Source organism: Strix uralensis, chromosome 13 (assembly GCF_047716275.1).
Source record: "Strix uralensis isolate ZFMK-TIS-50842 chromosome 13, bStrUra1, whole genome shotgun sequence".
Classification (NCBI taxonomy): domain Eukaryota; kingdom Metazoa; phylum Chordata; class Aves; order Strigiformes; family Strigidae; genus Strix; species Strix uralensis.
The window spans coordinates 18,436,341-18,462,004 of record NC_133984.1 but is presented as its reverse complement, the minus strand read 5'-3'; the positions used below and the strand labels follow the sequence as shown (position 1 = coordinate 18,462,004).

The window sequence follows — 25,664 nt, the reverse complement described above, 5'->3', positions numbered from 1 at the left end:
CCTAAATTCTGTAAAACACAAGGTGCCACCATGAAAAGAATATTTATAGAATAAGTAACTGGAGGTACTCCAGCTGAGCAAATAAGAAGTAGAAGGCACTGGACTAAAAGAACAAGATCATGTTTGAGGAATGCAGGAGAGAAAGAAAAAATTTAAAAAAAAAAAAAAGGACAGGAATACAAAAACCCCACTCTGGCTCAAACTTGCCGATAAAAATCAAGACAGGTGTATAACATATTTGTTAAAGCATAAAACTCTACAGAGAAAGAAGAGCTGTACAGTTATTTAACACCTTTTAAACTCACCATTTTCTCTTTATCTTCTTGTTTGCTTCCATCAGACTGAAACTATAACAAGGACAATCATGTCAATTGTAGCATAAATAACACGAACACTTAGTTTCAGAACAAGGCTACCTCAGCAAAAGCATAAACCTGAAGGGCCACATGCCTAGTAGATGTTTAATTTTCCACATCTGTCAGCATTAAGATATTTTTGAACAGAAATTCAAACGCACAGCTGAAATGCACTGCTTACATATATAGGGGCTTTGTACACTTTTCTTCAAAAAGAGGTAATAACTAAAATACCAAGGAAACTTACTATTATATATGACATACTGAATTTTCTTACCGGAGAGAGGAAAAAAAAAATGCCCTAAGCATTCACCTTCTACCTAAAAAACAAACCACCCAGGACATCCAACCCAATTATCAACAGCCATAGATTATTTTCCCCATCTTTCTCTTACAATAATACCTTCTTAAGCTTTTAGTCTTCATTATTAAATTACATTCTTTTCTCTCTTCTTGTTTCACTCACCATGAAAAGCATATTAAGCTATCACACCAGTAAGTGCACAATTATTTTAAAGGTACACTTAAGCATGAAAGCTGCAGTGCAATGTTAGTAGTCTAACTTTTAAACTACTGTATGGGTTAACTTACAGTCAAATCATCTCCAGTTATAAGTATTTCTACCGTGTGTTAAATGTAGTTTCATAACTACAACATGCTGATGGCAATAGTGCATTAAAAGTAACTTTCCCTATGTTACCTTAACCACTCTGTCACTGACGAATTTCTTCATAGTTCCAACCTAGAGCAAATAGCTAAAATGTTGCTCATTCTTGTCAGAAACACATTAAACTATCATATCCATATATTTACAGTAAAACTGCACGAGATTCCTATAACCAAGTAATCTCCATTCTACTGTACATATCCACAAAGAAACAAGGGCTTTCTCACAAAACTTCAGCACTTGAACTTAATTACAAAGTAGTCCTAATAGTCTGCTGACAGCAGTAAAATTAGTTACTCCCTTGAAATTATAATTTCCAAATTAGCTACACTGTCAGTGCAACACAGCCTATCACTCAAATATCAGTCTTACTCATGGGCCAGCAAGAAATAAGCATGCTATAAAGCAAGTGTATTAACCATTGGGAAATCTTATCATTCTGGGTGAGAAGATGCTGAGAAATTATACCTCCTACAAAGATATGGAAGTAGGGAAAGATGGAAATGTTTGAAGTTACCATGATTTTATTACAAAGACTACCTGGAACCCAAACTTAGTGTAGCTATTGTCACCCTATCATCACATATTGGAACCTGATGAAAGCAAACTCTTTCCAAAATCTGTTAAATTTAGACAAAAAGATCTTCAATCCCAAGAATCATCTGTGTTCTTTGCTCTGCATCAAGAACAGCTGGACATGAAAGCTTCCCCTAAGGTGGTATGTATATTTTGAACATGCCAGTATTTGTTAGTTGTAGTTGAAATTAAAAAAATACTTTAAATTAAAAAAAAAAAATCTATAAAACTGAAAAAATCTCCCTTCCAGTATCATTTAGATCAACCAACCTCTCCAACTTTCAGCTGTAAATGTTTAAGTTGGCGGGGGGTGTGCGTTTGTTTTTAATAATAATTATTTTTAAAATTATTTCAAAAACTATGAATTCCAAAGTTTCTCTGAGCTACTATTTAAAAAAAAAAAACCCAACACCTCTACTGTTGCCTTGAAAATAAAACAAGAATTGCTAGTTAAACAGCAAATTGCCAGAAAAGTAGCAAAAGAAGTCACTAGCCTCAGCAGTCTGAGCTACTGAGTACATTCCAAGGGAGTTCAGAATATAAATTCAACCTGCAACAGGTCATGCTACCAATCTTTCAACATATACGTGGTAAAGATATGGTCAAAAGACAACAACAAATCCCAAGAGGCCATTTTACTTCTAAAGTTGGTGACTTCCGGCTTTATAGGGCGTTTTAGATCTCCACATCCTTGTGGGCATCCAGAGACTGTTCAAGAATAGCAGCATTTTAAGTGGCAGAACAGGGGGACACCCCACTAATTAAAAACATACAACAACATCTACTTCCCAAGGAACCTAACAGGTGGAATAGAAAGTACTATTTTAAGTAATGGATATGTATTAGTTTATTGTTCCCCACTGTCTACACTGTCACTCTAATAATTTAAAAGCTTCCATGCAATTAGTATCATATGTCCATTTTTAAAAATTATATCCATACACAGATAATGTTTTAACAGATGGAAGACCATAATGAGAAATTAGTTATCACTAAATACTCCTGGTTATAAAGCTAAAGTGCCTTAAGTTGTTCATTAAAATGTTTATGTTTATTGATCATAAAAACGATCAAGAATTAAAGTAAGATTCTCCAAATCTGTCCTTAGTCAGAGAAATTTTTTATGTTTCAGTATTTGAATATATACACAATTAGTAAGACTTGAGCACTTTTTGACATCAGAGGAATTGGTATTTTTCAAGTTTTGACAAGCAGTTGTGTCATACCAACCTCTTTCATAAATGCTTTTCCGAGGCGCACCACTTTCGCAAATAAAATGGGATCATGGGAGAGATGAGGACCAAGGTAACAAAGCATGTTGAACACTTCCTTTCTCAAGTCCTCAAAGCTGTCTGCTTGTTTTGGTGCTCTCTTGTTTGGCAAAGAAGAAATTGGTGACCCTTTAGCTCCTTTAGGTACACCAACTCTGAAAAATAAGATTTCACATGAAACAGAAGTGAAAATTTTATAAATGTATCAATACAGTTAGGCTTATTCGTGAATTCATGCTTATAAGTTAAGTTTTCCCCTATGCAGCAACAGAATTCTACTTTTCACTTTACCTGCGGTACAGAGGTTCAATTGTCACGTGTACAAGCTGGCAAAGGGCAATTGCAATAGACTTGTGTGAAGTAGCATAAAACGGAGGCATCTGATCCATAATACTCTGTGCATGCTGCCAATCACCAATTTTTAATAAAGCTTCCAATAAACCAAGCTTTTGATTATCAGGAGGCTGCAAGATAACAAACAATGAAAAAGTGTATTCATACTCATCTTAATATTTCTCCTTAAGCAGTATGTCACTGTAATCCACAGCTAGAATAAAACCCTAGGATTTCAACTATGTATAAAAAAGTATGTAAAATAAAATTCAGCTAGGCATTTAGGTAACAAGCACACTTCAAAAGCAATAATAAACCAGTCCACACAGAATCTAACATCTGGATCAAAGAAAAAGTTAAAGTTATAACCAGAAGTTTATGAAGTTGACATATATCTGATCGTGTAGTTTTCAAAATGTCACAATCTATTGCAGCTTGTTTCTTTACATGACATTTTAAGAACAATGCAAGCATTTAAGAACCCGTTGTGTTGTTCTGGATTTAAATTTCTCTTGCAAAATCAAATTATTAAAAAAAACAAACCACCAAACCAAACCCAAAACCTTTACCTTTATCATAAGTTTCACATTAGCATCAACTCTAGGAGAGTCTAGTTTTAAGTGCAAGACTACTGGAAGTTTTCCAAATACCCACTTTCAAATATAGCCATAAACCAGGAGTTAATTACAATTAAGATCATGTCTTGAGGCATTTTTACATGGGCATGGTATTGATATATTTTATCGTAATAAACTGGTTTTCCCTGGTCCCCAAGGTAAAAGTCTATCAGTGAATGACTAACAGTAAGGAATAGTACACTGCAAACTAACTGTATGTAACTCCAAGCCTAAGATGATGCTTACACTGAGCAAAGGAAGAGTACAAGTCTAGGACAAAACATTTAAGCATTTTAAGGTAAAAATATAGTTTTATTTAAATCATGCAAACAGACAAGGCAGACTGACAAGAACAAAAATTAATTACAAAGCAGATGCTTTTGTGGTTCTATAGTTTGCAAGGATTTTTTTTCCCCCCCTTTTAAAACTTCTTTATAACATCAGCAACTATTCATCTGACAGTTTTGAAAGCAGTCTAGTACACAGTAACATGCAGAGAACAGTTTCAGAACAAAACAAAGTGCACAGATCTACTCTATATTCATGTTGAACTTATGTCGTAATGAAATTTTAGCCTTTCCTTTGGGAAAATATCTATCTGCACATCGGAACAAGATGAGCCTCCGAAAGATTAAAAACATACATGTGCAATTAGAAATGCACACACAAACATTATTTACCATATAACTACTTCAAGTTCCTTTGATGCCAAGGACTGTCTTTTAAAGTTAATGTATACCACATTAATGAAATGGTATGCTGATCCTTTACTGGTGTGTTTAAAAGCTTTACTTATGCAGCATATGTAGGAAGGCTGAAATCCATATTCAATACAATAGACTTCTTAAATTAAAAGCCGTATTATTACCAAAAAAAAATCATAAAAATTATTTAATTGGTATGAACATACCAGTTAAAGTTTGATACTAAACACCAAATTTTTGGCAATTTGGGTTTTTCAGGTGATTACTAACTATATCAGAATCCGTGTTTCTACTCATACAGTCTTTCTAGGCTTTATGTGTTAATATGTTATTTCATTTCCAAAGCAATCGCTGCTCACACACACACACACGTGCTGCTGGACTGGGTCTCTCTAGGTAAGCAAGCTCTTCTGAAACACACTCTCCAGAAGTGAAAGCATGGATAGCACAGAGAAGAGTCTGGAACTGCTGTCAAATCTAGTACTGCTGAGTTCTGTGAGCTCTCAAGTATCTCCCTATTATTCTGCCACGTCAAATACATCATAAAAGGCAAAAGTTGATAATGCATTTGCCAATACTAAATTATTCACATTAATGTCATGAGACAATAAATTTTAACCACATAAAACAAGCACTTCATGGATTTAAAATAAATAAGTCCTTAATCATTAAACATCATTTATCAAGGTATTTATTCCATGGTACTGTATCAAAAATTGTACATTAAAACTGCATACTGGATACAAAGTAACTCAGACTGTCAACAGCTTTTACATGTAGTTACTAATTGCTATGAACTGCACAGCTAATCACATACAAAAATACTAACACAGCAACAAGCTTTTCAAGAAACAGCATGCACTGCATAACTGTGTAAAGAGTCACAGAAATTGTTTTTAAGTACAGCTCTCCATTTTCTCATCACACAATCTCAGGCTTTGTTACTTGTCATTGTAATCCTTCAGAAAAATGTTGCAGTTTCTGCTAGAGCTTAAAATTCCCTAGTTCTTAATTCTAAAGCTTAGCCATAAAAACTGTCTTAATTCCTCTGACATTACTTGCAATATATACACTCCCCATGTCCCATCGAGAGTTTAGTTCTGCATCAGAACGCAGCAACATACACGCTTCAGAGTGCGCCAGGCAGCCTCATCTGACTGCAGAGAAGGTGGACCAAAGCAATGTGGTATAATCAAAAGGGATACTGAAATAATGAGTGGGAGGGAGCTCAGAAACTTAAATCTAGTGAAAGGACTCAGTTTAAGCAGCAGATGTGGCTGCAGTTGAGAGCCAGAGAGCAGTGACTATACCAGCTGCCTGAGGGAAGAAAATGAAATTAGATTTTTTTCAAGCTAGGCAAGAAAAATGGAAGGAGGAAGGAAGGTCAGAGATGTACAGAATCAATGTGGGGTAGAACAAATGTGAAGAAGTAGGCAAAACAGATTGATATAACGAATCCAGGAGGATACAAGAAATTAAGAACAGAAACTGTCAAGACTGGTGGACCTCTCCCCCTTCTCCAGTGTATCAACTAAGGCAAATACCAAGCTTTTATTTTTTTTTTTGTTTTAAATAAGATGTTTGAGCAGTACTTAGACACTCAAATGAAGATGACAACAGAAAGGCTGCTAACAGATTTTGTTTTTAAAGTAAGGCTTGGACACACTGAAACAGATCAGATCAAGGGCAACATGCACAATACATGACCTAGTAGCACTTTAAATAAAGAGTATATGTTTACACATACAAAATTACAGATCTAATGGAAAGCAGAGAGGACAGTTACAATTAAAAAGGTTCTGTTAAAACCTTTTTCTACAATGCAGAATAATTATACCAGTATGCATAAGTCTAGCAATTCTTTAAGTCCCAATTCTTGATTGAGAGAAGGAACAAACTCTTCCTAACGTCCTTCTTTTTAAGAAATCAACTAGGATTATACTATCACCGGTCCTAGAAAACACAATTGTTGAAGACTGTGAAGTATATGAATGCTGTATATAATGACATACTTAGCGGAGCTGGTAAAATTAAAAGGGAGGGAAGAAGTTAATCAGCCATTGAACTAAGACCATTAAACCTAAACAAACCCCAAACCATACATTTTTGCACATGTAATATTACAGAAATGCAATCAGGACAGACACAAGCTTTCTAAGTACATACCTATGTTTCAAATACAAAAAAGTTTTCATAACAATTATTATGTTTAATTTAAAATAATTTTCTTGTAAAGGAAACTATTCACAGACACGCACCTTTTCAGTCTTCTCCTCCTCTTTCTCTTTTTCTTTCTCCTTTTCCTCAGTCTTTTCAGAGGATAAGACGACCATAGTAAGTTTTCTGACAATTTGTTTAGCTTCCACTAACTCTCGCTTGTGTTCCTCAATGATGGCATTATCCCCTGGAAGAAGCTGAAAAAACAGAACAAACGTTGTATCTGAAGAGTAGTGACCTACTGCTACTTCAATCACTTGAGCCTGAAGCAGAAGTTTGTCCTTCCTTGTTACTAATCAGATAAACTTACTCCCTGAAAGATTCTTTTCCTTGCTACCATCATTCCAACAAGGAAGTACACTATTAACAGACTTCTGAAATCAAGGACTCATAGGAAATACTCCTGTTCTACTTTCACACAACTGTTAGTTGTATAAATTGCCCTTCCCCTCTCCAATTTACCATTCAGCTGTAGCTATATGGTGACAGTTACACACATACTTGATGATAACATTTACAAAATTCAGTGCCTTAAAACAAAGTGAATATTCAAAAGCATAAATTTTCACTTGCTCATCTAAATGCAAAAAAACAAAAATTCAGCACAAAAAATCAGGTAACCTACTTAGACACATTTTGATTGCACTTTATTTTAAAGGAATACCATTTAAAACTTACAAAATTTCCTATTTATTGGCAATATGGCTTAAACACATGTAACATCTGTTCCTTAAAAACCATCTTACATTAAGAGATGCCTAGTATGATAAAACCTCAGCCTAGTCTTGTACTCGAGAATGATCAGGGTGAGGAATATAAATAACCCTACACTCAAATTAAAAGGTCAAGTTGCAAAACAGAAGGAAAGCTCTTTTTCTGACAAAGCCAAACTTCAATTTCATTCCTAAAATCATACTCAAACTTTAAGTGCAAATAAGTAATCAAAACTTACTACAGACTGATGACCTCTTTAACACAGTAACCTTTTCTTCCAGTTTTTAACAAGGGAAGATTTTGGTTTTTTCTCTTCCCAAACTGACAGTAGAAGGAAAGACTAAGCATCACCTCCTTCAGAGAAAAGACAGTAGAATTCCTTCATTTCATAGAAATTTGCGGAAAACAGAATCCCACTTGGAAAGGTAAAATGTTTAAAGAGCTACACTTATCTCATTTGAAAACACAGGTAGCCTACTAAGATTCACCAAGAAATACCTAGTGTGGAATTTCAAGGGGTGAATCATATCTTCAGGATGCAATACATACTATATATGGCTGTGTGCATGCATACACAAACAGAAGACAGTTCTTACTGGCTTGGAATGGGGAGGGAGGGCAGAGGTGGGGAGAACATTCTTGGAATGAATGATAATCCTGACAGCTGCTATTGTATAGGAGCCACACAATACATATAACTTAAGACTCAACACCTACGTGCTAATTATTTTCTTGAAACTCCCATAGCAAGTTAAATTAAGCCTGAACTGAGAAGAGGAAAAAAATGCCATCCCAAACATGCAAAGACAGAGACTGGCAGAGAGATTCTGGAGTGCAAGTAGATTAAAAATGAGACTGAGAATCAACATGACAAAGGTGAACAGTACAAATGAATGCAGTGACCATTCTAGCTGTGAGATTATAGGAAAACACCCCCATACCTATACAGGTCTGAGTTGAGATTGCACAGGCCGCTGTAATTCTGAGTCTGAGCATTTGTTTTGCAAGCTTACAAACATTCCTTAACAAACTAGTATTATTATCATCATGCACTCCTCCCTCCACACCAATTATCTGAGACCTGCACTCCTACTCTTGCTCCATCCGACACATTTTTAGCCAAAATACTCCCATGAAACCACAGACAGTTATTGACAAGTCAGATTGTGACTAATGCTATTAACTGCCACACAAATTAATGGCAGGACTACATTCCAAAATTTCCATAACTTTAGCTAGAGCTCATTTCCTTGGTTTCAGCAGAAGAGTTTAGAGTCTTAAAATATCTATGGATATTCTGAAATTAAAAATTGGTGTATAATGTAAAATTATGTTGACAACTGAAACAGTCTGTTTACCATCTGCCAAACTGGTATGTTTATTTGTTAAGACACTCAGACTGGAGAGGATAAATAGCTCTGATTATATTTGAACACATAACTCCATTTTCCTTTCTCACCCTAACAAATGGTCAGAATTCTTGTAGATGGAATGAGAGGCCTAATTCAGGAATATGTAAGAGTTTAAAACCAAATCCTACTATTAAACCAAACAAAGAATATTAAGAGCTGATTGTTCTACTATTTTTTCAAAAACACTTAAGAGGGTCTAGTTCTTAAGGAAGGTTACTCAGGCATTTAAGTCAAACTCAGGCTTTTACCTATCTCCTATTCAGGCAGGAGATAAACAATCTGGAGGATACTACACAGATAATTCAAAAGAAAATCTATCAGCATTCATATTTCAGTGTGTATTTATTTGAATATGTGGCATCAGAAAGTTCTGGAAATTTTAAAAGACATTAATGTATATATACACAGTATGTCCTGAATCTGAAGCTTTAGGAACAGGGTAAAATATCTGGCTTCCTTGTTAAAATGTTCTTAGTTTTGGCATTTAACAGAGTAGCACTGTCACTTACGTGAACATAAAGATCTTCCAAATCTATGAGATTATGTTGCAAAAGGACAGCAGCAACTCTGTATAAAGAGGAAGGTGTCTCACCACTTGGATCCTAAAAAGGACAAGATTGCAAATTGAAGAAAAAAAGCAAACAGGCCACTGCAGGTGGTCATGAAACAGAAGTTACTCAAAGTTCAGATGAAACATATTAACCCACAGTTCTCCTTGTTATTTAACTGCTGTTACAAAGCCACTAGACTTAACTGCAACAGACAATCAGAATTTTCAGAAACAAAACCATTCAATTTTCTTCATATCTTATGGTGCTTTTATGCAATCCCCAGCCACACATTTAAAAAACCCTTCAATATTTTATCAAACGTCAACCATGACTCCCCTGCAAGCATGCTCTTCACTCCTGGGGACAAGTCTTTCATTTTGAAGGTATAATCTCTTTGTTAATGCCAGTCCTTATATAACCACAGAAGTTCAAATGAAAGGTATCAAGATTGTTTTCAGCTGTCTCTTTTGGAAAATGCTAAGAGTTCTCCTCTAAAATACATTAGAGACTTCCACACAAATCATGAAATAATTGCTTTTAATACTGGAATTTTACAACTTAGAAATTAATTTCTATGTAAAAATAAATATCTGCAGCAAAATCTGTTATCACTGACTGCAGTTTAACACCGAGTACAACCAACCATCAAAAACAAAAATCAAGAATGGAAATACATTACCTGATAAAATTTGAATTTGAACCCAAGGATATGGCATAGAGTTTGAGGTTCACACATGTACATGTAAGACTCTATCAGTGGTACAAAGAAGTCGTCATATTCAGGCCTGCACTCATAGACTTCTAGGATAATATCCAAAACTCTGTTAGGATCAAGGTTGAAACATCCTAGTGGAGAAGAACAGAGTAGAAAAGCTTAGCATTGCTATTTTTCATCTTCATTCTGTTACTAAACCACAAATGCATTCATTTTTTAAGTTAATTCTTTTCAGTTAAAACTGAGCCAGGATTTATCTACAGCAAAATAATCTGTATCATCTGTAAATACAGCACTGATCATTTTGACTTACGTTGAATATTGAGCTATGCAAAGATAAAAAACAGGACTTCCAATTCAGATTACAGAAGAACTAGAAATTGCCATCTTAAAGCAAACATTTAATAAGTAAAAACCCAACCTCCCTAATACTGCAGTGCCAGCAAAAGGCACTGCCTGCTTCCTCTCCCCTTGTGCTGGCACACATATTCATGCAGTCACACTAATCAGCGAGCTAGAAATTATTTTACATACCAAAAATTGTTCTGGTTTGAGCTAGACCCTGATCCACCTGGTTGTACTTTCCTGTCAATTCAGTGTTATTGCTACCATTACAGAGAACAGTTTGGTTTTTTTGAAGGAAGCAAGAGCAAGGACACAGATCAGTTTAAGCCAGTATTGTAATCATAACTGTATTTTACTACATAAACTTTTTCATCAAAACTCCAGGAGACACGCTCAAGACAAATATTACTTATATCAAGAGAATCCACATCTAGACTATTGTCCTCATTGTGCCATGAGAAGTTTTATCCAGGCACATCCACTACGGAGATATGTCTTTCCTTCACAAAAGTCATTGCCACTATACCAGGACCTACTGCAAGTCAGTACTTCAAAGGAATTGACAATTTATAGGAAGTCTATTTGTAATTCTTAAAATTCCAGAAGACAGAAAGATGTTTTGTAATAAAATTCCACAACCTGAGTGTGTATTTTTTTACTGTGATAACCAGCAAAACCATCCTCTTATCTAGCTCTTTTCCGAAACAAGTAGTATCATTACAGGGACTTGGCAGTCTCAGGCAAAATTCTGTGACAGATGAAAAATTATCTTTTATAAAATAGCAGCGTAGCCTTTTGACCCTTACTGCACTGGCACCATATGAAACAGGCACTGGTGCAAACATCAATATATTGTCTATAACTCTTTATTCAAAAAGGAAGTGTAAAACAGGGAATTACAGATATTTCCTGATTTTAACGTATTTTGCGCTTTGTGACACTTTCACCAAGACTCAACTTAGAAATATGGACAAATCATAATCAGAACTAGATAAAAGAAGAACATTTACTACTTCTCATTTCTCTTCATAAGGAATCACTTGTTAAACTTCTTTCAGACTAAAAGCATATGCATTTATTGAAGTGAGTACCTTAAAATAACAAAAAGCATTACTTTGTTACACTCCAATCTGCCTGCTAAGAGATGACAAGCGCATCCTCAGAAAATACTGCTGAAATTAATCAAAATCACAGCATGCATATCTGAGACTGTACCGTAAATTTAGTATCTAAATTAAGTTTAACTACACAACATTACCAGAATTAATTTTACCACAGAAACAGGAACTTCCAAATGTCATAATTCTATGCAAGGTGATCTACCGTGTTGCTATCACACTACATGCCGGTATGGTGTATTATTTGATCCACAGGTTACCTCAAACAATAGTCTATAGACACCCTCTGTCAGAAAACCAGTGCCCATATTCCTTCAAATTCCTTACCTATTAAAGATTTGATATTTTCAAGGATTAAATCACTAGTGATATTTCCAGATAAGTCTTGTCCCAGTTCTGCAATGAGCTTTGCGTAACCTTCATTCTCCTCTCTTAACAAATTAAACTTCTGTTGCTTATAACTGCAAATAAACAGAAATTAAACACTATTGTGTAACACATGTCCACAGTGAAGCTTATTTATGCTCTTAGCAATATTAAATTTGTAATACAAAATGGTAGTTTTGAACATATTTTTAAGAACTTGTAATTTACCTGAGCTAATGCAAAAATTACAGCATGCAATACAATGAATACCTGCAAGGTAGCAAGCATTCTCCAAATCCAGCTCTTCTTTTATTTCAAATGCAAATGATCTAAAAGCAAGATTATGCTTATACGTAACAGTAAAGTTTGTTCTTGCACACTATACTGGAGAACTGCTCTGTAACAGTCTGTGCTTAAGGACCTATTCTAGTTTCAAGTGGTGTTCTTTTGATATTGAAACACTGGATGCAGAGACAAAAACCAAACATACACCCAATATATCCTGTGGTCCCAAAACTAACATAACTACATTTGCTTATTTATGAAAAGAAAGGCTTATGCTTAACTCATGCAACAATTATTAGTTTTCTTATACTTTGTAAATTCACATTTGTCACAAATAAAATTAAATATTAAGTGTTTAATCTGCACGTATGGGATCACTGTAGTAAAAGCCATAGCAATAGGTGACATTAAAAAAAGATTTTACATTTCTCAAGTTTGAAAACTAAGAGGGCTAAAGAGGCTCTTTTGTCAATGACAAGTTAAAGTGCAACAAAACACATTTCCTAAAGAAAATGGAGTATTAGAAGAACCACTACACTTTGTTAGAAAACATAGTTACCAGACTAACTACCATTGCCTCTCCCCACCCACTCCCAAAGAACTCTTGCCCCAAAACTTACAATAGTTTTGTCTTTATTTTAACAGATTTCTGATTGAACTGTTGAGACTGCTTGATAAGTCCTAATGACTCCAGTGTCTCTGGATCTAAGCGCTCCTTTAGGACAGTGTCAGATACAAGATACTGAAAAACACCAAAACCATACATCAGATTTGTCAATTACGAAGACCTAGAAACAACCTGATTATTACTTCAGACTACATATGTGTTCTGACTACAAAAAGTTCAAATATCATGATATACCACAATACCAATGCATTCTGCTTCAAACACAGAAGTGGACAAAACTGCTATTTAACTGAAATTGGAATTTTACAGTGGTAGATTTTATATACAAGAACACCTTGAAGAAACAAGCTCTAGAGCCTAACTGCCAATTACAAAGTATACATTGCATAGCATCTAGGGATGTTATTACCAAGAACTCTGTATTTACAAAGCTTATACCCTTTCTCTCATATTCTGGAAGAAAACCCTTATTTTCATATGCTGAATTTTCCTACAAATCAAGCTTATTCCACACTTCTTCTAAAGCACCACTGCCTATTCCATGGCTACTCCATGCCACTTCTAAAGACAGAGGAGGTTGCATAAAGAAGTAGTCCCCACTCAAAACACACTTTAGAAGCACAATTTCTGTTGAACTGACAGGGGAAAAATTTAAGTTCTCTCAAAACTCTTTAAAGAATTCAAGGGACAACTATATTATATTACTCTACCATAATGCTTTGAAGATGCATTTTTAAATTATTTGGGAATTTGTTAAAACATTCTAATAGTCTTTTCTTCTTTAAAAAAAAAAGTTTCAAAACTCTCTAATTTTTCTTGTCAGATTTTGGCATATGCTTTTACCAAAAGACTTTCCAAGTGCAACTTACCAAACAGGCTAATACCAGCTGGGTAAAGTGATCCCTCTTACTTTTTTCTTCTAAACAACTTGTTTCAATATCTAGTATAAAGGGAAATGGAAAAGAAGAAAAAAGAAATCATTACTTCTGGAATTTATAATAATTTATTATTCTTTTTATAACTATTCCAATAAATGCTAATGATAACACAATGCAAAGCAGTTTGTTTATAACACGCTAGCTTCTTGCCACTTTCCAGCTACTCATTCACCTTGAGGTCCACATAATATTTTCATGACAATTCTCACATACCCACAAATCTCATGAAAAGGTAAAACAGAAACCAGAGGAATGCCGTAACTTTTTTTGCCCTTCTCTCTACTGCAGTAAGGTTTATGGCTAGTATTAAGAATCAATAATAAGCACGAAATAAGAGAAATACGAATTGCTGAAGAGAACTGCATGATCCTAGCCTTAATGCAGTGTTCTAGTCTCTTACCCTGTGTCTTCAGAGTAACTACCATTTACTGCCTGGTCTGCAGTCTTTCACTAGGTATGACTATTTCCATTCTTTTCTTTTGCATTGTCAATTTATGAATGCAATTCATAATGGGAAAAGTGGGAAAAGTGGGAAAACAGGCCATAAAACAATGGCCAAGGAAGCATACCTGTCTAAAGTAGTTTAAAAAAGCACATCATTACAGGAAGCAAGGAGCTCCAAAAGAAGTTGAAAACTCAATGAAAGAATGCAAGACAGCCGTTACAAAAAAAAAAAAAGAAACAACACACCAAAACCACCCCACACATAACCACAGAAAAACTAGACCCATAGAGAAAACATTAACAACAAAAATCTGAGAAAGAAGCCCCCAAACAACTGAAAACCAGTGATGTAGCAGCGTGGCAGTGGAGGCAGACTTGCGAGATCAGTCTGGTCCCTAGCAGCCAAGCCTGCCAGCCAAAGAACAATCTGCAGAAAAAAATTAGTCCAGGGAATGTGCGTGAGGGGATAGAGTGGATAAATCAAAATTCTAAGATACTGAAACACATGCCAGATGATGACATTAGAAAAAAAAAATCCTGACAGTAGCAAATACTGTTTAGAGGGAAAAAGTGCTAGAGGAAACTCATTAAAAACAAGGAAGAAATTGTCAGATGTCCTTTGCCTCAGAGTTTGAAACCTAGCTCCTTAGCCATACTATTTCTCTGCTACTAGTGGAGGCACAGCATTCGGCTACATACTAATTTGAGGGGAAGGAGAAAAAAATAAAAAAGAAAAAAGAAGGGAAAAAGTCAGACACAGATACACTGCTTTCAGTTATTCAAGTAGTTCAAGAAGCAACTAACCTAAGTTTTCTAACCCATCTTAAAAAAACAAAGGAGTATCAGTGTAATATTGCATTATAAAAACTAGTTATTACAAAAAGATGATACAAGTGCACAGAATGAAACACTATGAATAAAGTCAAAATTCATCATTTAGATGTTACAGAACCAAGACTGCATATGCAAACTTAATTAGGTGCCTCTCCACACAGGCAGCCACAGCACAGAAGATGCCACACTCCTTCAGTATACAGAACAAACCAGGATCTGTGATGGGCAGACTGTCAAAAGTGTTTGCTGAAATTTGTTTAAAAAAACAGATACACATAGAACAAGATAGAAACTGCAAGCAGTTAAAACTATGATCTGGGAAAAAGTATACAGGATTAAAATTCTAAAAACAGGAAAGAAACAGCTTTGGATCAACAGTAATCCAGGCATTATTACCAGAATAAGTAGTACACATCCTTAAAGCCAGCTTAGTTGGCAGATAGTAACTTGGCAAATGATGTCGTTTGCCTTTAGATTTCTGGACAAATAATGCAAACTCCATTTCACTATGCACAGTGACTACAGTCACTGTACAGATAAAAATATTTACAGAACACATTCTAAGAACAGAGTATCTACCCACCAGTAAGACGATTTTCAAGAACGATAACAACTCTAAGTCACTGATTCCATTAGCTAACATCCAACATTCTTACAAGCTAGCTCCTTTAACTATTCTTGGAGATCAATTTCCACTGCCTTTAATAGGTAAACTTCTGGAAATTGTAACAAAGCAGAACAAAAAGACATTAACAACTGAGATACAGATACACTGAGGAAGCACCAACACACATCTTGTAAAGAAATGTCATGTTTTACAGATTTAAGGAAATTTCCTGAAGAAGTCAACTAGCAAACACACAAAGCATTTATTTCTCAAAATCTGTTACAATGATGAAAGGAAAGGAACCCATCTTACCTAATATGCAGAATACATCAGCTAGGATGGAAGGCATGTCTTCCCGGAATTCCTAAAATGGAAAGAGATCACGGTGAATACAGAAACTCCAATACATACACTTAGAAAGTTTTTATTCCATTACATAAAAAAACAGTTCATCATAAAGTAAGTTCAGATTAATTAATAGTTATTACTAATTATAATAATAATAATTCATGTTAATAATGAAGAGGCTCAATTATTGACTAATATATAAATGCTGTACTAATAATTGATATGTAATGAAATAACATTTCAATGTAATTTAAAAGAGTACCTAGTGGCCAAGGACAAAACTTTCTGGTTACTACTCCACTTCTCTACCCTGTCTCAAGAGCAGCACAAGCCTGTACAGTGAACTATACTTTCTCAGGCACCAAACAAATTACAATTTCCTACAGTGACTAAAGATCAAACATTATCACATGCTACCCCAAACAGCAAGGTACACTTCAGCCTTGACTTCTCTCAAACCCAATGCAGAAGCTAAAAAACCTAAAAAGGTTATCCTAAAATAGATTACTGCAAAGCTTATTTTTTCTTAATGTTCTATACGTGACAAAAGAGCAATCTAAGAACTTAAAAGGAATAAGAAATAATTTGTATAAGTTTTTTTGAATGTTGGTTTTGGGGGAGGGGCTGTTTCAGATTTTTTTCTGTTGTTTTTTGCTGTACTTAGGTTTTGGGTTTTTTGGTTGTTTTTTGTTTGGTTTTTTTTTTTTTACTAACACCAACATTTAGGAACCTTAGAAGTTTAGAGAAAAATACTCTTTTCCCTACTTTCTCCATTATTCAAAGCATTTTACAAAAAGCGTTTTTCAAACAAAAATAACTCTGCTGCATTATTTTAAAGGCAGCCATGGGATTTAGTCATCTCAACAGTAAAATGGCAGACACATTTGTTAGGCTGTAAGAAAGATATAAATTATAAAAACCAGTAGGTGGCATTACAGACATCCTGCATAAGCAAGTGAAATCTATTTCTAGCATTTATTAAAAACTTCCAGTCTTCATATGCCCTTTAAAAATTATTTAGCCTTTAATTTATGCTAAAATGAATATATCTATTCCTCACCACAAAAACTAGGGAGGGAAAAACAAAACCCTGACAGACTATATATTTCAAGTGCACACAAATCAAGAAAAAGGACTTGACAAGAATGACTTTTTAGACACAGAAAAACAAGTCGGCTGAATATTATCCTGCTTGATTTTCATTTGGACTTTTATAAGAAACGAAAAGTTTACTAAGGAAGGGGTTATTATAAATATACACTTACTATGACATCACCAAGAACATTAGAAGCTTGATCGTGCTTTAAGTTTCCTCTGACAACGTGGTATGCAAGCTCATACAAAGCCTGTTGGATATCTGTTGAAAGAAAACAGATTGTGGAACATGTTAGGTAATCCTTGGTCTAACTTTTACAGAAATGTTTACAATAATGCTGTAGACTTCAGACACCCTGCAAGCAAAGAGGATATGCTTCTCTTACCAATGAGGGGGATTACCTTATTACTGCTGATAGATTATATTTAAGCATCAATATCTAAGACTTCACACAAGCACACAGAAAGAGATGATCCACTTTCCCTAGAGTTTATGGAATAACAATAAAATGGGATGAAAAACTACACATAATAACTGCACATAATAACTTGACATAAAAACTACACATAAATCCTGCACATAATAACTTTAGTCTTGGCAGTTGGTTCAACAAAGACACCTTTAACTTATAATTCACATAAATATCATATTATACATATATATACACATATATATCTAAAAATATAATACATAGAAAACATTCCACTACTTTTCCCAAATTGTATCTCATGACAAATATGCTTTCAAAAACCATTTCTCTAGGACAAAGTAAAATTTAATTGAAAAAAAAAAAAAAAACGCTTAACAAGGATTTTTTTATTTTTTTAAGGAAAGTCTCCCATAACTCCAGAATGCTGTTTTAAAAAAATCTTATATTAAGCTGAAACACTAAACAGAGGGACTGCATTTAAGAAAAATCCTGCAATGTGTGGTTGCAAAAACAGTTATGGTAGACTTGTAAGGAATTGTTCTTAAATAATACACCACAACGTTGTTATGCTTTTTAGTATATGAAAAATAAACCCCCATGCTTTCACCTGCACTTGTACCATGCGGTTTGCTCAATAAACAATATACGCAATGGGTATACAAGGTACAGATCTTAATGACTTAAACCAAAGACTCAATAACTTGGTGACTGCAGACCACTGTAGCTGCATCAAAAGCAGATTTATTTCTTTATTTAACTGGACAGGTTAATTTTACCTATTACAGTGCTTCTAGCAACGAACACTAACTGCTAAAGACTTGAATACAGATGAACTGATGCCTAAACCAATCCTATGTAAAACATAACTCTACTACTTTGAAGGCCAATTCAAGAGTACAGCTTGGTGCAGCACACAGTTTCATAATTTATGATGAACCCAAACCAGCCATAAGCGTAGCCTCAGACATGCCTCTGCATTGTGGAGAATTGTTACACAGGTACACTGCCAAATCTGACCTGTCTCCATAAGCTTGTGGTATATTGGACTTCAATAAATGTTTTCCTGGAACTAAAAGGCAGAAATGCAAGGGCCAGTGCAGTTTTCAGAACTGGCTCCAGGTCACATGGACTCAAATAAATTCTTACCAGTCAGCATCTCTGTACTCACTCCAGATGATCCACATTTTCAGGGGTTTTTCCATCACCAGAAGGACTATTTCTACTGCCTATGAATTCCTCCAATACAGCCACTGCATATATCTATGTAGTCATTCCCACTGGATCTTTTAGATCCTGACAGCAAGGACTTAAGAAAAACAGCATATAGAAGTTCTCAACCTGCCTAGAACAGAGAACACCCGGTGGCCTTTCTTCAAAAACTTCGCGAACAGTGATTTTATTGTGTTGAATAATAAATTCTTCTTACTTAATAAAATTATTTATAACTTCCAATGAAATGTTTTGGTTTATCTTTTCTGCTATTATAATTGCCCATTATGATTATTTTAGCAAGAACCCAAAACACCATCTAAACAGCATAGTACATTTGTGGTCTTAGTAACATGGAAGCTTTTCTTCCAGCAGATTCAGCAAAACAAACAAAAATTTAATTTTTCTTTTATCACCAAAGATTTCCTAAAGTGAGAATTTAAAACAAAGAGAGCAGTGCCTTTCACTAACAAAGGAGAAAAAGTCTGTAACTCAGGTACTATTGTAAAAACTAACTTTTTACAGTATACAACCACGCTCACATACATCAGTGTTCACATATTTAACTTTTAGAATAAAATCTAGTTGTATGTTGTGTTTGCAAAATGGATTTTCATTTTCTACACCACAGACCAAATACTGGACTACCTGCTATCACTTACTACTGTCTAAGAAATCTCTCACCTGGACGTCTGAAGACAAACCTCAATATGGGCGATTATATTGCCTTACTATTTGTAGTATCCACCTTTAGCAAGCATTAATGGCCACCATATATGAAATGTTCCAAGCAGATACATGCAGAGGTACCATGATCAACTGTTTCTAGGCTTTTTTTGTTTAATTAAAAACAACCAAAAAAACCACACAACTTACCTCTGAAACCCGTATTATCATGGCTTTTGTTTTCACCAAGAGTGCGACATAGTTGCACACTGAAATAAAAGAAACATACAAAAATGAAAAAATGTAAAAAGTTAGATATTAGCATACACACACAAATGTTTCGGGGCTCCTTTTTTGTTGTCGTTCTACCTGAAGTAACTTTAAATTTGGGCAGTTTAAATGGCTGACTACATTTTACTTTTCATGGAGTAAACACTAATTCACAGAAGTTACACAGCAAAGAAACACAAGTGTCCCAATAGATCGCATATATATATATATCTCATATACTTTAAAAAAATATTCTTCCTAACATCACACATGCTTACACCCAGAAAACTGAGAACACTAGTCAATTTTGGTATGTGAAAGGAAGCATGGAAGTACTAGCATTAACTCACTGTTGCTAACCAATGAGGAAATGCTTGGTTTTCATAGAAATACTATGACTCTGATCGTTTTCAAACTCTGACCTGTAAAAAAATTTTAACATTAAACTATGTGCATGGTTTTTTGATGCAATGCTTTATCAACAGTAAGATGGAATTTTACCTATTCTAGTCACTAAGAGAATCCACAATAGGATGCAAAGCTCTGTCATATCATCTTTAGTTACTCCTGAGGCTCCCTCAGCCAGATCAGCCATATGTAAAAACTGTACAGACTCTTCCATGAAATAATAGTTCTGTGCATTTCATAAAATAAATGCTTCTCCACTACACTGAGGGCGGAGAAATGGACATGCTTCTGAGCTACAAGGATTTTCCCTCTACTACTATTGTCACCTCAGCATGAGGCTTCAAAAGCAGTTTCAAAAGCAACAATATTTAACAATATTTTTAAAAAATGTAGCAATTTACCTATAACAGACATCAATGAATATCTTAAGAAGTTTCTTCACACTTGCAAATTTTTAACCAAAAGTTTCACATATTTTTCATCAAAAAGTCTTTCACATGCAGAAACTGAAGGCAGTATCAAAGCCACACAGTATTTCTACATAAGATGGCAAGACTACAATTTCCTGTGAGAGTGATTTTTAAACATGTTCTCAAAAAAGGCAGGTATGTACAATTATTAGAGGCTTATCATGAAAAATAAACAGTAAAAAAAAGATTCTGTAGCAATCCGTTACTCATTCTATTTGTATCCTATACAGATTATTACCTCTCTATCAGGATTAAACAGCTGTTCCAGCAATCAAAGTATTATAATTACTACATACGAGGTATATGAACCCTTTAAAGACAACTGGAAAACCGGTGGTTTCACATACAATGTAATCACCAGAAATATGCAAGCTCAGCTAAAAGCAATGGTATGGCTAATATGTTCTAAATGCTACTGAAGAGAATGCAATATATTTGGAAATAACCAGAACAGAGACAGCAAAATAGGGGAATAGGTAATTTCTTTTATTTTTCATGAATGGTAAGTGCAACTTTTTTTAAAGAAGCAATAGATTTTTTTCCCCAGCTGTCTCCAGAGTGTATCAATTTGATCTAAATCAGATTTTTGTAATTTTTACTTACTACTCCTCCATAAAGAAGTTACCCTGTAAGCACTCATTTCTAAGCTCTGTATACAAGCAACAGTAAAGTGAAACGTCCGATTCCAAAAAATTATCTACTGAGATGCATACTTTGACCCCTGTGTCATGAGGTGATATCATCAACCAGGTTACATGAGCAACAAGCCCGTCTGCTTGGTTGAAGAGTTCACTTAAGAACACCTTAATATAAAAATAAGAGTTTTAACATCTTCCAATCCCTTTCCAGCAATACCAAAATAGTACTATCAACTTCACATTACTTTAAGACACAAATCTGTTTGATCAATGTAACACAAACCCTATTTAAAATCAGTCTGTAAAACAACTTGCTTTGTATTTCTAATGAAAAAACCCTGAATTATTAAATTGAAAAAAAAAGTAAAAATTCTCTTTTTGTGGAAGTCTACATGGGAAAATTTTGATAGTAGAAAAGAAGATGTTGGTATTACTCTTTGGATCTACATTAATAATTATGCTTTATATTCTTTCATACCGGTACTCTATCTCCAAAGAAGGATGACCTTTTCTGAAGGTGCTGTCAGACAGTACAGCTGAGCTGATTTAGTGGCTTGTTGCTGCAGAAATGGACACATTCACCAATACTTCTTCCCTTCTTGGCCACACAGCTCTAGCTCTCATGTCAGTTAAATCAGTTAAACTGACAAACCTGGCAGAAAGTGGTCAGAAAACAAGTCTTCTGCCAACTTTGCAAGTTGAAGCAGCTTACCAGGAGGTCAGAGAAGCACCAGAGTAAAGACAGCCCTGGTGAAGGAAGACAAAGCAGTAGCCCTCCCTTCCAGTACCAACAAGCTGTGACATGAGTTCATCCAGCCTCAACTGAGTGCAACATAAATTAAAATCATAATTCTTGCATCTTCACAACAATAAAAATGTCAATATTAGTCCAATTAATCAACTCAGAAGAAAGTAACAATACTTCCCCACTTAATGCCCAGGACAACAGAAATTTATCAGGTCCACTTTTCAGTTCAACAGACCCAAACTGTCTGTTAAGAGTTCATTTGAAACTTTTATTACCCTAATTGTAGTTCATTGCTCCGAGCTTAGGATGGAGAATTTCCCTACTCTACTAAAACCTACATCTCTTCATCCAAAGTTAAAACTGTGAAATACATGTAAAATACTATTAAAAAATAGGATAACCTAGATAGTAAAATATTTTTAAAAAAAAAAAAAATCACAGAAACACTTCTGAAAATTAAGGTTTCAAAACTAAATGTTTTAGACTAAATTGGGATAGATTTGCTTAAACGAACTCTGAAGCAGTGTTGAGCACCTACCGAGCAAGTCTGCATGGCAGAGCTAGGAACTGACCTAAGCCTCCCAACTCCTATGCAACATCCTCAATTACACTCCCACACATAGTACATGACAGTAATTATCACAAAGTGCATGTGCCTACAAACATTTAAGTATATGCATGATTTAACTGATGCGGGTAGTTCTCTAGTTGAAGTACAATCGATTGCATTTTGCAGTGAAGATGGCAAGACTACAACTAAACTGTTTTCCTAGCTCTCAGCCCTTTAACTCAACACTGTGACATTCCTCGTGCAAGTGAAGTAACAAACGTGTTGGAAGTGCTTGAAAGATTGAGTCTTAAAATTTCACACTCACAGAATGTTAAGCTTCTTCAGTTTATCTTGAGGCTTAACATATTGTATAAACTGCCAGCCAAGTACATTAATAAAGCTCCATTTCCCCACTAAAGGGCCCTTGATATATTTAAACTATCACAAAACAAGGTATCAGTCTAAGAGCAAGCGCATGCCATTATACGTGTATTATAAATGTCCATGTGGGCTACAGCCATAGAACAGCATCTTACTGTGGAAGACACTACACAAAACAATTTCACTACGGAGAACAGTACATGTACACATAAACAGGTCTGCGAGGAGTCTAGACTGGTCAGCATTAGAAGCAATCACAGATCCCAACTTGATTTCTACACAGTATCTGGCAGTAGCAAAACAAATGCACATAATTTAGTAAATTGTATTTAGACAGAGACAGGTCTGAACAAAATAGAAAATGACAGATAAGATGACCACATTCTGACCAATTTATAGTTTTGGCAGCTCAGAACACATGAAACTACCACAGGATGTATGTTTATTTATTTGTATTATATATTATTATACATCAGTAGCTGGATTAATTAAATTCAAAGCATGTACAGCTTTGAACAAGGTCTCTGAATAATTTCTAGGAAGTGGTCACTGCTACCTAAGCTCTACAATACAAATTTTTCACAGCAAAAGATCAGTCAGTTTAAAACTGATTTCCTTACTAGATTTCTAGAATATATTTCTAGATATATTTTGATTTATTTAGAAAACAATCCTTTTCTTTTTTTTTCTCCTTCCCCCCACCCCAGTAACAGCATCTCCCATAGACTACAGCAATATTACAAATCCTGTATGTTTTTAAGTATAGGCAGACCATCGCCATACTACTCAGAAAGAAAATATAAGAAAACATACAGCAATCATCTTAAGCATCTATTATTAATCACAGTAGAAGCTGAAATGCCAAATAAAACCAAATCATTTACTTCTTGCAATACAGTTTCATATTCCCCCAAAACATAAATCTGTGTTTTTATTTAAGTAACTAGTAACTGCCAAAATACCATCTCAGGCTGATCTATTCGATTAGGTAAGCCATTTCATGCTCCAGCAAATAAATACTTTTTTCCATTAAGACCTATCTTTTCTTTCTACTGATTATGAGGAGTTTTTTTGCTGTAATCCTCACTTTTCAACAAAGTTGGTATTTGTCTCCCTGTGAATAAGCCCACCATTTTGTTTAAAAACAAAACAAACCCCTCCATACAAGAGTGAATGTTCTGACTTCGTACATGGGCTTTACTAGCCCAGGCTTCCATAGAGTTAAAAAAAAAAAAAAAACAAATACCAAAAAAACCCCTTTCTAAAATTTTTGCAAATCCTGTATTTGCTAGAAATGTCCGTTTTGTCCTTTCACAGTACCCTTCCCCTCCCTACTTTTCTAACTTGCTATAATGCATTGTCTTAACTTTGAACCACAAACCCAGAGACCAGAATTGTTGCCTAGACTTAGGCCTAGACCTGATTTATATTTCTGGGCATATTTGCATTAGATAAGTAATTCAGTAAAACTAATTATTTCATTACATTTATTCCCCTTTTACTTTAAATAATGTTTAAAAATATTTAATGTGTTTCATTTTGGAAAGAGAGCATCATAATTTTATTTTCCTCCAGTAAAACAGGAGACAGGAAGTTTTGGAAAAAGAAATTCAAAGTTACACACTGAAGATACCCTAAAAAAAAAGTTAGTTTCCTAAAAAGTTCTCTAGATGCGGGCTACAGATAGATTCTTTTGCTTCTAGAAAGTAAGCTCATACATATTCCACATGCTTATATAGCTATCACTGCAAAAATTGATAACAGTTCTCCAGACACAATCACATTTCTTTTAAAATGGATGGCCTCTTTTGCAAACGACTCTTTAAATGATGCCTGGAACTGCATTTAAGCAGTATTCCAAATGAATTGTAAATGTCACAAATACAGGAATTTAGTCTATCATTTTGTTTTACTGGTCCCACAGCAGATTTAACACTTCCTTCCCACTGGGGTTAAGTACTGCTCTAGCGGGAGGGGAGATTCATAGAATGTTTTATCATGGTCAAAAGCTAAGGTAACTTGCCTCTTAGTTAAAAGTTCTGAGAATTCAAAGCAAACAATGCAGTTGCCATTGTATGATCAACTATGAAATTTCTGTCCTTGCGCAAACTCCATATATTCTGAGCGATCATAACAGAGCAAGTTATAAAAATCATAATCATATGTGACTACTTCATGCAAAAATGACTTAATGACAATTACTGAAGAGCTAACAAATGCATCTACGTATAATGTTATGTATAAAAAAACAATCAGCTTCATTATAGTCATTTGTGTATTTTTGAAAAGTATCAGTATACATTTAATTCTTTGTTATTTGAAAAGTTTCTAAACATCGAAGTTCAATAAAAACGTCTCTGTGCTTGTTGTATAAATATTGCCATGCTCAATGCAAATTCAGCTATGGCCATAAAATATTAAGCAGCAGATTAAAAAAGCAATGCAAACCTCAGCATTGTTTGGGGGCTCAGGAACACTTTTATTATTTTTTGGAAATGAAGGTACAGAAGAGACTTTCATTGGCCTTGTATCATTCACATCAAAATATGTCAAGCTTACATGCTAATGGGATAATGGTTCTAGCACAACTCAGAGTCAGAAATGACATGGCTATAAAGTGAGGCCCATTCACTACAAAATGGAGGGTCTGGGGAGAATGGTGTTTTGTGCAGGGAAGCTCTATGTCCTCTATTCTCTACCCCACTACCTTCTTCTTCATGCACAGTGAAGATCATTACCATAGTTGCACAAC

The 25,664-nt window shown here is 34.8% G+C and overlaps 1 protein-coding gene across 11 annotated transcripts in view; it reads right to left on the bottom strand.

The window, feature by feature from the left end:
- Positions 1-25,664, bottom strand: part of THOC2 (THO complex subunit 2) — a 55,079-nt gene that overhangs the window by 28,290 nt on the left and 1,125 nt on the right. For 9 of the 11 annotated variants that reach the window (XR_012630763.1, XR_012630764.1, XR_012630767.1 and 6 more), the window contains exons 2-14: positions 19,658-19,716; positions 17,312-17,403; positions 16,011-16,062; positions 13,745-13,815; positions 12,868-12,989; positions 11,924-12,057; positions 10,098-10,264; positions 9,377-9,469; positions 6,783-6,938; positions 3,162-3,334; positions 2,830-3,025; positions 1,057-1,098; positions 306-347 (exon numbers count right to left, since the gene is read on the bottom strand). Coding sequence is in view for 6 of the 11 variants with exons in the window: in XM_074883026.1 (XP_074739127.1) it covers positions 306-347; positions 1,057-1,098; positions 2,830-3,025; positions 3,162-3,334; positions 6,783-6,938; positions 9,377-9,469; positions 10,098-10,264; positions 11,924-12,057; positions 12,868-12,989; positions 13,745-13,815; positions 16,011-16,062; positions 17,312-17,403; positions 19,658-19,716 (1,399 nt within the window). In the remaining 5 variants the exon portion in view is untranslated. The remainder of the gene's footprint in view (positions 1-305; positions 348-1,056; positions 1,099-2,829; positions 3,026-3,161; positions 3,335-6,782; positions 6,939-9,376; positions 9,470-10,097; positions 10,265-11,923; positions 12,058-12,867; positions 12,990-13,744; positions 13,816-16,010; positions 16,063-17,311; positions 17,404-19,657; positions 19,717-25,664) is intronic. The other 2 variants (XM_074883027.1, XM_074883029.1) reach the window with 1 other exon arrangement.